Here is a 14,408-nt window from a genome sequence, read left to right on the forward strand (position 1 = left end):
AGCATCTACTCAACAACATCACTCTATGCAGCATTGCATTTGGGACCTAGCAAATGTACTAAGTAAAAGAGAAGAAAATGCAAATGCTTTGAAAATGATTAGGGCAAAGAATGTACAGATGTGCTTTATACAATTGATGTATGTATATATTGTGATAAGAGTTGTATGAGCCCCTAATAACATGTTTTTTTTTTAAAGAGAAGAAAATCAAGATACAGTAGTTTTAAAGAGGGGACAGGGAGTAAAACAAAACAAAAACTGTCATTCACAGATAACTAAATAGCATGCATTTAAATTCAGTAAAGGAAACATGTGGTGCTTTTATTCACATGTGAATTTCTCTTTTTAATTGTCATTAAATACTTTTATTGGGGACTCTTACATCTCTTATCACAATCCACATATTCATCCATGTGTCAAGCACATTTGTACATATGTTGCCATCATCATTTTAAAAGCATTTTCTTTCTACTTAAGCCCTTGATATAAGCTCCTCATTTCCCCTCTCCCTCCTCCACCCTTGCTCATGAGCACTTGATAAGTTATAGATTATTCTTTTCATATTTAACATAGTCCTATGTCACCCTTCACCCAGTTTCTTGTTGTTCATCCCCCTGGGAGGGGGTTATATGTAGATCATTATGATCGATCCCCCCCCACTTCCCATTTTCCTCCTGGTATCTCTATTCTCATTGTTGGTCCTGAGAGGATTATCTGTCCTGGATTCCCTGTGCTGCTGGCTCTTATCTGTAACAGTGTTTATGTTCTGGTCTAGTCAGATTTGTAAGGTAGAACTGAGGTCATGATAGTGGGGATGGAGGAAGGAGGAAGCATTAAAGAATTAGAGTGAAGATGTATGTGTCATTGGCGCTACACTGCACCCTGACTGGCTTATCTCTTCCTTGTGACCCTTCTGTAAGGGGATGTCCCATTGTCTACAGATGGGCTTTGGGTCTCCACTCCACGACTCCCCCCTATTCACTTTGGTATGATTTTGTTCTGGGTCTTAGATGCCTGACACCTGATCCCATCGACACTTCCTGTTCACACAGGCTGGTGGGGACAGGTGGATTTCTTAAGAAGTGTTGTTAAATTGTAAATTTTTGGAATGTTTTAGTTTTTTCTTAAATGAACACTTTTATTCTGAATTAGATGGGGTTATTAAGATTCACAATTTTTAGATTAAAGAACAAATTACCAAAAACATAATTTATATATAACAGTATCTATATAAAACAAATTTCTAGGGATAGATTTAATGAAGGTATTTTAAAACTCTACATTAATTCCATTCAAATAATATTTAGAGATACACCATTCCATGTAAATATTTCAATTCTTGCCAAATTGACTGATGCGATTTGAATAAAATTACAAAAAGGATACTCGTGAAAAATGGTTTTTGACACTCTACTTACTAATGCAAAATATTAACACTAGAATAGCAACAACAATTTTAATGACCAAATTTGGGTGAATTAGGTTCCAAAATTCATTATCCAGGAACAATAATTAAGGCAATTTGGTAGGGCACTATAGTTGAGGAATGGGAATAGCCGTGTCATCAGGCAGAGAATTTTGTAAAGTTGACCAAGGTAGATGTTGTTGGTTAAAGTTATCATTTAATCTCCCTTTGGACCCATAGTGAAGTTGATTCCGCTTTTTTAAAGTGAAGGGAACACATGTGGAGTCAGCATCTGGTGAACCCTTCTGACTCTAGACCAGGGCTGTGAATAGCTTCGCTATTATGCAGGGTGCGCTGGACGGTGGATGACAGCAGGCACAGTTACGACTATAATTTGTACTGTCTCCCTTGATCTCCCTTTTGATCCATTTTAAATTTGTTCTAGTTTTTAATATTTTTGGCTTTCTTCTCAATAGAGATATTTTGTTATTTTTATTTTATTATTTTAAAATGTTTTTCTGTATATGAAATCTAGGATAGGTAAATCTACAGAGACAGTAACTGGATTATTGGTGGAGTTATGGCAGGGGGATTGGGAGGAAATGAGGAACTGACAAAAAAGAGACCAAAAAATATATTGTAAAACTGATTGTAATGTTGATTGTACAACTCTTCTTAATGTGACTGAACTATTGAATTATATGATATATTTATTACATGCCAATAAAAGTGTTAAAAATAGTCCAGCTGAATAAAGTTCAGAAAATCATCTTTACATTCAGCATGCTAAATCAAGTGTAAAGGGTAATAAGGAATGAACCTTAATCTTTACCTAATACCATATAAAAATCAATTCCGAATGTACTGTAGATTTAATAAGATTGGTGAAATAATATTCTAGGAAAAAACATAGGAAAATAAATAGAATATTAAAAAACTGATAACCCTAAATTTAAAATGAAAATAAACATTAAAATCTTTTCTTGATTAAGACTCCATTAAAGAGTGCCAAGTCATGCCACAGATTAGAATACATGTCTCCAAAATAACTCAAATAGAAGGTTTAATAAAACTCTTATGAATCAATTATAAAAGACAGATAGCAAAGAAGAAGAATGAACAAGAATTTTGATCAGGTCCTTTATAAAAGAGAACATACAAATACCTAATTTACCAATGAAAAGGTTATTATAGAAATGCAACTCAAAGCCACAGAGGAACAATGAACACCACCTGAACCCCACCTGCACAGCTACTAAAAAGCACTGAAAAGAACAAGTATTGGGGGCTTTGAAACAGCGATAGAAAAATGAGATGAAAAGATAACGAAGTTTTCCCATAAACTCTTGAAGTCCCACTTGAACTCAAGGTTATGGGGATAACGAAACCCTCATTCACTGCTGTAAAAAGCACACATTGGCACAATTTTGGGAAACTATTAGGCAACATGTTCTGCATGTATCCACTCTACTTCACGTGATAGTCCTGGCAACAACAAAGACACAAGCTTTTCAAAAAGTGCGACAAGAATGTCTGTAGCAGCACTCTTAGTAATAGCCAAAAAGTGGAGGCAAAATGACAGTTAATCAATATGAGAATATATAAATATTTATATTATGTACTGAAATGAATACCATATAGAAGTGAAAATAAATTAGCTATAATCTTAATAAAATTAAACTCCAAGCACACTGGTAAAATACCCAGATATAAAAAATAATATAATGTATAATGCCAGGTCTATATGATTCATAAATGCATATGAAATTCAAAAGTAGCAAAACTATTCTATGTTACCTTTTAATTCCAATTTTTCAAACTTTTTGAAGCCCTCTTGCATTTATGATTTATATGCATTACTTTATGTATACTATACATCAGTCAAAAGTAGGTTTAAAAATGTGAAGCTTTTCAGACTCACAAAACACATGCAATGATACCGAATGAAGAGGACTTTATAGATTGGTATTGGACAAGTGGGCTAATATCGGACTGATGGACTTGGTTTGGACGGGGCTGGGATGCTTTCTTAATGTACAATTACTCTTTCTATAAAGCTTTCTTATACACACAAAAAATGTGAAGCTTTATGAAAATGATGTACCAACAGTCTTCCCAGTAAAAAGTATAAACTGTGGGCAAAATGAGGGTGGCAGTGGTTCTTTGGTAAAATTCTCACGCTCCCTACAGTAGACTCGGGTCAATTCCTGGCCAATGCACCTCTATTCCAGCCACCACCTGTCAGCTTCTTATCATGACACGCAATAGGTTTCAACAGAACTTCCAGACAGACTACGAACAGACTGGTGAGTTTCTCCCCACAAAAAAATCAGCAAGTGTAGGGAGGAGCACTGGGGTAGCACAAATGAACTCGAGAGCAGGAAGGGCAAGATTCGGGCTGTGGGGAGGATAGGATAATATTTCACCCCAATTCTTAGAGGACAGTGCTTGCTCCCTTGAGGAATAAGCAAGTGTGTTTGCATGATGGAAAAGAGGTCTTTAGTCCGACTTTCCTGCCTTTTCCTCAAACCTGCAGGTTCCTATTTTCTTTAAATGTCTTCATAATAACTCCTGTGTCCTGTGTATTTTAAGAAGAACTACCAATAGTACCTCCTTGGAAGGCAAAGGAGCAGTTGCCATACCCTGACATGACCTCTCTTTATTGAATTTCACTGGCTTGGAAGATCCCTTTAGAAGCGATTGTTCGTTGGCCCTTCCTTTTAGAAGGCCTCTTATGGAGAGTAAGACAAGTGTATCACTGAGAGCATTTGTCTGCAGCCACCTACTGATCGCAAGCCATCTACTGAACAGCCATCTACTGTTTTGTTTGGGGTAAACCTGTGAATGCATGAACTAGAACCCCAGCAGTAATACTTTTTACTTACTTACCCTCATATGATATGTCTGTATATAAGAGGACGGTCTTGGGGAAGGATATCGGAATTTCTAAGAAAATTACATATAGATCTTGAAGTGAGAACTCTATCTTCAGGAAGACAATTTACAGCATTGTCTTTGCATAGAAACTGGACACTGTAGGTTGGACGTGTAATTACAGATACATGTATAAATCATTTTAGGACAGAAAATTTGAAGAGATAAATAAGCAACTAGTTGGAATCACCCAAATAGTTCAAATCCTAAAAAATTTCTTTATGAAAAAATGTTTCTCCAATCCAATATTTTAGTAGTATTATTTTCGTTACTTTACTAATAATTTCCATTAATTTTTGATGATTCTTAGTCACAAGTCTGAATGAAATATAGTATATTTTATGCTCTTTATTGAGAATAGTGTAATTTTTGAAAGATGTGCTAATTGCTAATTTTACTAAGAATTAGCATTTTGAAGTCAAAGAAATGAATGGAATTGAGATGAGGTAAAAGAAAGAATCATGTTAAAGAAAACTGTATATCAGGATATGGGAAAACAATGGTTAATAGGAATTTAGGTAGTAAACATTTTTTATTGACTTCCATCATATTAAAGAGGGATGTCCAATTAAGATGCATTATAGTTTTAACTGAATGAGAATAAGAATAAAGAACGGGTACCAATAAAAACTTAAACATCATAAAGCACACTTTACAAGGTAATGGGTTTTATGTTCTATAGAAGCAATGAGTAAGATTTCTCATTAATGAATTAAAAATAAAATTGTATGAATGAGTGACATTTTTGCCTTCTAATAAAACAACTCGCCTTCTCTATTAATGTATTTTAGTTATCGAAATACTAAGGTTGACTATTAAGATATATGCAACTAAGTCTGGCTAGACCAGAGGGTGTACACTGGTACAGAGAGAAATTGGAAACACAGGGAATCCAGGGAAGATGATGCCTTCAGGACCAGTGGTGTGAATGGCGATACTGGGAGGGTGGAGGGAGGGTGGGTTGGAAAGGGGGAACCGATGATAAGGATCTACATATAACCTCCTCCCTGGGGAATGGACAACAGAAAAGTAAGTGAAGAGAGACATTAGACAGTGTAAGATATAACAAAATAATAATTTATAAATTATCTAGGGTTCATGAGGGAGCAGGGAGCGGGGAGCGAGGGGTAAAAAAATGAAGACCTGATGCCAGGGGCTTAAGTGGAAAGCAAATGTTGTGAGAATGATGAGGGAAATGAATGTACAGATGTGCTTTACACAATTGATGTATGTATAGATTGTGATAAGAGTTGTATGAGTCCCTAATAAAATGATAAAAAGATATATGCAACAATTATTTTTATATTGATTTAATGTTTCCTTAAATTTTAATAACAATCAAAACCATTTGCATCTAAATACATAAAGTATTTTTTTTGTAAAATACTTCTTTGGAACATTTTAATCTATAAATTTAGAATAGAAAATCATAAGTGGGAGGGAAAAGAATTGGAAAATCATAATTTAGTCATTTAAAATATTTGCATCCATGTACACTTCATGTACATGGGGAATGGATTACTAAATTTGACATTATATAGGTGTAGGGAATAAATGAGAAGTTATTATAAACATTTGACAATAGCCATTTGTACATGGGACCTACTAAATACATGAATCATCATGATCATTGACAATATGAAACATACTGATAAATAAGTACAGTATTTGTCCTGCCCAGAGGAAAAAAATTTGAATGGAGGATCTTGTAATTGATGATTTTTTCAAAAAAAAATGAGTACCATGCTTAAATTTACTCACACCTTGACTTATCCTTGACATCGCTAAGCAATTCTTAGCCAAAAGTAGTTGACTTTGTTCTTATTCGTAATGCCACTTCCTAAGACTTTATTTATTTCCCTTGAAGGATGCATAGCTTTACTTATTGTAAGGCATATATATTGCTTATAAATTATAATAGTGTTTTAGGTATACAATATTAAATTCTGCTACATGTTCAAATACGAGTAACTAATTTTATTAGTGACAAAATTGACAGGACATCAAGAAATAATTTATCAATCATGAGCAAATATACTATTATTAACGATTAAATAATAGAAGAGAAATTTTGAGGATGAAAAGTATTAACAGCTATAAAATTTATTATCTTAAATTAATTGCTTCAAAATCCTAGACACATACACTTACCTGACAATACTCTACCCTCATAGTTTCTCTTTTGGGCTACTCTGAATTAGCGAGGGAAGGATGCCTGGTAGTGTGGTGGGTTATATGTTGGGCTACTAACTGGGAAGAGCAGGTTGAATCTATGAACCATTTCACTGGAGAAAGAAGAGGCTCTCTACTCCTCTACCGATTTACAGCCTCGCTCCGCAGGCTTGCTATGAGTCAAGATCAACTTGATGGCAAGAAGTTTTGTTTTATTTTGCTTTTTTTAAAATTAACTAGAGTGTAATAAACAAGGAAAACTTCAGGTAGATCTATGAATCTGGGTGATTATGAAACTTCATATCTGATTGTTTCAATAGCAACTAGAGGGGGTGGAGTGAAGTAGAATCCTGTAACAAAGAGTATTGCTAGTTAGCATTAAATTACTGCCTTCAAGTTGAACTACAACTCATAATGAATCTGAAGAACAGAGCAGATAGGTCCCACTGAGTTCACATGTCTTACAATATAATACTGCCACATCTTTACCAGTGGTGGGCTCATATTACCAACCTGTCAATTGGCATTTGGGTGCTTAATCCCACAAGTAGTTATCAATCACCTGCTGAAGGGATAGAATGCACTCTTGCACGCTTTTGCAGCTGCTCTTATGAGGGGCTTTGAATACTTATTTTTCTGTTTTCCCTCAGCATTACATTCTCTACTATGAAATGCAATCCTCTAAATTTCTGTCAAATTAATACAGATTGCTCATTTTAAAAAGCCTTTCTTGCTAGCTTTTTTTAGTTACTCCATCCTCTATGACCATTTCCTGTATTAAAAAGAGAAAACAAAACAAAGCACCTCGCTGCCATCAAGTCAGTTTTAATTCAGAGACCTTACAGTACAGAGTAAACCCGACTATGTATTTCTGAGGCTATAAACCTTTACAGGAGTAAAAATTCTCATCTTTCCCCTACAGAGACACTGCTGGTTTCAAACTGCTGACCTTGCAGTTACCAGCCCAATGCATAATCCCAATATGTCCACCAGTACTGAGTTTTTTGTGTTATCAATATTAGTCTAGAAACCTGAAGTTGAAAAAGTTAGTATATAATAAAATGTATTAGTAGTACCTTTCATATACCATTCATATAGCTGCCATCCTACATTGTGAATTAGATAATGTATAGTAGCCAGAAAGAGTAGACACTTTAAAATCAACCTGCACAAAATTCACTGTAAAGGTATAATTGTTACAACAAAGATATGATGCCATGTTTCTGAAAAAGGAGTGTTCACTATGCAGAGGCTGAGCACAGCGTGTGCAGCAGAATAAATGTGCAATTAAGACTCCCGAGCACAATAAACTGTATGTAGTGGAAATATATTCCAATCACTCAATAGAGTATTTTATAAACAAGTGAAGGTTTTTCTCTAGGCTTTTCTATAAATAACCGAGTATCTTATAGGACCCATTTTTTCCTCTAATTTTGAATTTGTCAAACTGCCTTCTGGTGTATAAATCAAGCCACTCATTTAGCACAAAGGGTATGATTCATATGAAAGTTATTTGTTATCTTTGCAGGTTCACTTCTAAGGTTAATAAAGATATCTGGTGAATCCATGCTAAAAAATTTATACCACTGAAATGTGGCTGTACCAATCATTCCTCTAAGTTTACTTCACACACACACACACACACACACACACACACACACACACACAAATGTTACTGAATCCAGAGCATTCTGGTCTCACGACCATCCAGAGCAGTAAGCATCCACTTATTTACATTCGCTAATAGAATCATTGGTGGTAAGGATGGAGAGGGTGGGGGTTGGGTTGGCTAAGATCCAGCACACTCAGTTCTCAATGGGAAACATTTCACAGAATTTCCTTAAGATTCTCAGGGTTGATTTTATTATTTCTAAACGTTGGATTTAGCATAATCCAGGAGAAATGTAAAAGCTGATAAAACAACAATATATCGATATTTATGAAACACTTGATAAGCACCCTGTATTACAGGCATTATTTCCATCCTATAAATAAATTGGGACATAATAAGTTACTGTGTCTCTTAAGTCATACAATTCTTAGGTAAGATAATGAAAATTTAAATTTGTGTCAAGGCAAGATCAAAGCTATGGTTTCAACCAATATGTTGTACTTACCATCCTATACATTCATAAAATACTTGGGTTCGTAAGGTTTAAATTTTAAGCTTAGGTATCAATGATTAAACTATTCCATTCACTATCTCATTTCTAAATATCAGATGTTAAGAGATAAGATCACCTCTTCACTGCTTCTTATAAGGTGACACCATCCAAAATACAACCACAAAGCACTTTGAAATTATAAGACGAAATCAATACTACCGGTGTCCCACCATTTCAGTGTGCTCAACAACTGAAAAGCTGTACTGACAGCTCTGGAGATACTTGTCAATACGCATAACAGCGTCCTGTAATTCTGCGTCACATTTATCATTCAGGGTTAGAAAAGCTCACTACAGATAGGAGTCAATATTTGGAAACTCACGCTGCAGCCTTCGGGTGGGGCTCTCTCCATGAAGTTGTCGTCGTGGCATATACGGAGAAGGGTGGGGGAGTGGCAACGAAGAGACATCATGGGTCTGAAGTTTGTACCAATGTGGCTCATCATCTAATAATGCTGTTTCTAATTCAATTAAAATCTAAAACCCAAGAAGTAGAAGAATGTTAGGAGTAATATTACAGACATTCTCTTACATGGTCATACGACGTTCGTAATAATGGTAATGTCACAGTAGTGATGTTCCATTAGAATTAAGGCACTTTTATGTGGCAAAATTGTCAATATGTTTATTTAATAAATGAAACAAATATTTAGAGCTTCTTACTGATTATATTGCTTTAAACATCTAAGACAATTATTTTGTATATCCTTGAATACCCAATGATTAACAAAATATCCCCCTCCCCTCCCAAAAAACCTACTACCGAGTCCCTTCGAACTCATATGGATGCCACAGTGTCAAGAAGAACTGCTCCCCAGGGTTTCCGAGCGAGGCTGTCAGTCTTCAAGGGAGCAGACAGCCTCATGTGTCTCCTGCAGAGCTGGTGAATTCTAACTGTTGACTATGTGGCTAGCAGCCAATGCATAACCAACTATGCCATCAATTGTCATTATCCATTTACCATTACAACCATAATGTATCATCATTACTGGCATAACAACGAAAACTTTAAAAAATCTGTAATAACAGCTACCATCTCAGTAGATAAGATATTCAGAAAAGATACTCCTTATCGGTAGCTCTTAAAATAAAAATTGACATATAATTATCTGTGTTCTTGCCTTCAGTTCTCTTAAGTATATACTATACAGTGGAACTGCGAGGTCATATGATGCACCATATTACATCAAAACCAGTTCATGAGAGTCAAAGTATGAATGGAGTACATCACACCAAAATTTAGAGATCATCTAGAGAATAAAATTGATGCTGAACACCAATGACCATCCCTGAACAAGACCTGAATGGAGTCAAGGACATTGTACATGAAGAAAGCCAAAAGCTGTTTTAAAAAGAAAAGAAGATTAAAAAAAGAAAGACAAGAACAATTAATTGAATGTCTAAAGAGATAATGAAACATGAAATGAATAAATCAAAGAAGTGAACTAAAGATTCCAATGGGCAGCTCAAGAAGACAAAGTATTATTATAATAAAATGCACAAAGACCAGGAGTAAGAAAAAACAAAAGAGAATATATTCAACATTCTTCAAGGTGAACAAAATGAAGGGAAAAAACTCAAGCCACAAGTTGTAATACTGAATGATCCTCTGGACAAATTATTGATGATGCAGGAAGTATTGAAACAAGACGGAAGGAAGGCCCTGCATCAATGCACCAAATAGAACTGGTTGCTGTTCAAATACTTGAGGTCCTAACGTTTAGCAGATGGAGATAGCACACAATCAAAACCCAGTGATATTGAAGGAAGGAGTTCAAGCTGCAATGACTGCATTAATTAAAAATAACAAGAAGAATAAGTATCCAGGAGTTGGCAGAATACAAATGGAAGTGCTTCAATAAACAGATGTAATGCTCCAAAAGGTCACAATTTATGCCAAGAAATTTAGAAGACAGCTAGCTACCTTACTTACTAACTAGGAGAGATCCATATTTGTGCCCATTTTGAAGCCAAATTCAGAAGGTGTTGTAGATTAAGGAATGTCATTACTGATGTCACATGGGTCTTGAACAAAATAAGAAAATACTAGAAAAAAATGTTTACTTGTGTTTTATCAACCACTCAAAGGTACTCGCTTGTGTCATCATAACAAATCCTGACTGAGACTGAAGAATGGGTACTGCAAAACACATTACTGTGCTCACATGGGACTTGTACTCAGAACGAGAGACATTAACACAGTCTCAGGGAATACTGACTATATTAGAAGCAGGGGAAAGAGTGGGCCAGGTAGCAACCTTTCACTGTACTTATTCAATCTGCATGCTGAGCAAATAATCCAAGAAGCTGGCCTGTGCAAATAACACGGCATCAATAATTAACAAGCTAGAGTTTGCAGAAGCACAGACTTGCTTGCTGAAAAGGAGAGGACTTGAAGCGCTTATTGATGAAGACCAAAGACTGTAGCTCTGGTGAAGTATGGATAGCCCCTCAAGATAAAGAAAACAAAATTCTCACAACTGGACCAATAAACATCACCATGATTAACCCAGAAAATACTGTCATTGCTAAAGGCCTGCATCAACAATCTACACCCATGGACAGATCAATCAGAAATCTATGTGCATATATTTATAGGTTTAGTATTAAGGTAGCAGATGGACAGTGGGCCTCTACTCAAGTACTCCCTCATTGCAAGAATACTTTGTTCTATTAACTTGGCATTCCATGATGTTTGCCTTCCTGACATGATCACTATAGACAGAGCAGGTGCATAAGCAAATGTGGTGAAGAAAGCTGATGGTGCCTGGCTATCAAAAGATATCGCATCTGGGGTCTTAAAGGCTTGAAGATAAATAAGCGGGTATCTAGTTAGAAAGTAACAAAGCCCACATGGAAGAAGCACACCAGCCTGTGTGGTCACTTGGTGTCGCAGGGATCAGGCATGAGGCATGAAAGAACAAAAAAAATCACATCGAGAATGAGGGGGAGTGCGTAGTGGAGATCCAAAGTCCATCTGTAGGCAACTGGACATCTCCTTACAAAAGGGTCACAGGGAGGAGACGAGACAGTCAGGGTGCAGTACAGCACTGATGAAACATACAATTTTCCTCTCGTTCGTTAATGCTGTTTCCCCCTCCCCTCCCGCTATCGTGATCCCAAATCTACCTTCCAAATCAGGCCAGACCAGAGCATGTACACTGGTACAAATCAGCGCTGGAAACACAGGGAATCTAGGACTGATAAACCCTTCAGGACCAATAATGAGAGTGGAGATACCAGGAGGGGAAGGAGAAGGTGGGGAAAAGGGAACTGATCACAATGATCTACATATAATCCCCTCCCTGGGGGACAGACAACAGAAATGTGGGTGAAGAGAGACAGTGTAAGACATGAAAAAATAATAAGGATTTATAAATTATCAAGGGTTCATGAAGGAGGAAGGGGGGAAACTGAGGAGCTGATACCAAGGGTTTAAGGAGAAAGAAAATGTTTTGAGAACGATGATGGCAACAAACATACAAATGTGCTTGACACAAGGGATGTATGTATGGATTGTGAAAAGAGTTGCACGAGCCCCCAATAAAATGATTTAGAAAAACAACAACAACAAAAAGAAATTATGGCATGCAGCTTTGAACAAATCTGCTACAAAAGTCTGCTTTAAAGTTAGAAAGCAAAAATATAATGTTAAGGACAACACGCGCCTGACTCGGCAGAGTATTTTAAATTGTGTATGTATATGACAAAACTGAAGGAAGATCAAAGAAGAACTGATGATCTTGAAACATGGTATTGGCTAAAAATAGCGACTACATCATGGACTGCCAGAAGACAAACAACTCTTTCTTGGAAGAATTAGCGCCAGAGTGCGCTTTAGGAGTAAGATTAGCAAAGACCTTCACTGGGGCCCAAATCAACTTGAGAAACAGCTGCAAGCATCCATTACTAATGGAATGTGGAAAACATGAAGTATGCATATAAGAAAACTGAGAATCTTCAAAATAAAATGGAATGCCTAACGATCATTAGCCTGGCCTTTAGGGGTGTGCAATGGACTGATATTGGATACCTTGAGTCACATGGTTATTACGCTGGAAATGAGAAACCCAACAGGAATGGCATCACATCTGTCTTGGAGAAAGTATAGCCCGAATTTTCCTTAGAAGAGACTGGTGAGACTCCATCTCCTGTACATCGGACCTGTCCTCCGGAGAGACTGCGAGGATGACACAGGACTGGGCAGTGTCTCCTCGGCTGCACACAGGGGCTCTAGGAGCCACTTAAGTTAATTTGCAATTTGGGGCTCGACACTATTCTCATTCCCACTTGGTTGGAGAGGAAGTTGAAGCAAGCATCAAAAGGTTATATAACTCAATCAAGGACACCAGATTGAAAAGTGGGAGTGTCAAGAATACAGAACAATACAGTTGGTTCCAGAATCCCTGTCCTTAACAACTATATTAATCTTCTTCCCTAATGATAAAAGGTTTCTCACTCTTGAAATCCTTAAACATCCAGTTCAACATTTTTATGGCTTGATATTTTTCCTTTGAGATTACTATTTGATTTATTCAGGAATGCCAAACACACTGAACAGCCTGGAGCAGGTAACATATTGCGCTGGGAGCTGAAGAATAGTCCCCTGTGTAGCTTCTCTCCAATTCATTCTTCACATCACAGCTGGAAATAGCTTTATCAAGTACAGATGCACAGAAGCAGCTTTCATTTTAAAATACATTTCTATTTTCCATTACTCACGGGACAAAATCCAAAATTCTTAATATGAGACGTTAAAAGATAGGATTTGGACCTAGTTGAACCCTCATCTCATTTTTTTCTCACTTACACTCCTAAATTTAATTCCATTTCCCAAGATCACTGCTCCATAGATAGACAGTTGTTCTCTTTGCAGGAATTTCATTCTCCTTGACAAAGATGTCTGGGCTTTACTTGGCTCACACCTCCTGCATAGAGAGTATGTGTTTGTCCTGACGATTCTTACATTGTCCTGCTATCTTAAAACCATGTACTTAACTAAATCCCTAGAAGAAAGTTAGATGCCTTGAGTTAATCCTTGAAGCCTTGGTCCCTAACACAGTGCTCAGCAGCTGACAGAAATTAAAAGGTAATCTTGGAATAAACTGGAAGGTGCTCTGCTACCATTACTACACATTTTGTTCAAAGGTTTCTATAGAAAAATTCTGATTAAAAGAGGGAAGTTCAGAACAGAATCCAAAATTTTCATGGAAGCCAGACTTCCTGTGGCCACTGAGGCTGATTGAGCCCTCACCTCCACACACACCTGCCAACCTATTACCCAGAGATAATCTTTAAATTTTAAACCAAAAATGGCCCCTAAAGTCTTCTTACAACCAACCAAAACTTTAGTTTCATAGATAATATCTGCCTTGAGCATTCTGTTCTTTTAAATCTATATGGAATCAAAAGACAACAGCAACTTTGGAAAGATGGCATAAGAAATGTAAAAGCAGCGAGTTTATGTCAATGGGGGAGAAAAACTAGGAACAGAGGATGACTTGTCACACAATTTGGAGAATGTAATCAATGTCACTGAGTTTTCTATGTAAAAATGCTGAAGCATGTTCTGCAGTGTATATTCTTAACAAGTACAGTAAATTAAAAATAACAAACCATGAATAAATGATGAGGCTATTATGGGATCAGTTTGGGTTCAGTAAAGAGGCCTGGTGGCATAGTAGTTAAGCACCTGTCTGCTAACCAAAAGGTCAGCTTCATGGACAAAGGCGT

The 14,408-nt window shown here is 36.6% G+C and overlaps 1 protein-coding gene across 31 annotated transcripts in view; it reads right to left on the reverse strand.

Annotated features, from left to right (window-relative positions):
• The window catches only part of RIMS2 (regulating synaptic membrane exocytosis 2), a 575,734-nt gene that overhangs the window by 248,404 nt on the left and 312,922 nt on the right, over window positions 1-14,408 (reverse strand). For all 31 annotated transcript variants that reach the window (XM_075549390.1, XM_075549379.1, XM_075549382.1 and 28 more), the window contains one exon: window positions 8,999-9,152. In XM_075549390.1, coding sequence (XP_075405505.1) covers window positions 8,999-9,152 — 154 coding nt within the window. The remainder of the gene's footprint in view (window positions 1-8,998; window positions 9,153-14,408) is intronic.

Source organism: Tenrec ecaudatus, chromosome 5 (genome assembly GCF_050624435.1).
Source record: "Tenrec ecaudatus isolate mTenEca1 chromosome 5, mTenEca1.hap1, whole genome shotgun sequence".
Classification (NCBI taxonomy): Eukaryota; Metazoa; Chordata; class Mammalia; order Afrosoricida; family Tenrecidae; genus Tenrec; species Tenrec ecaudatus.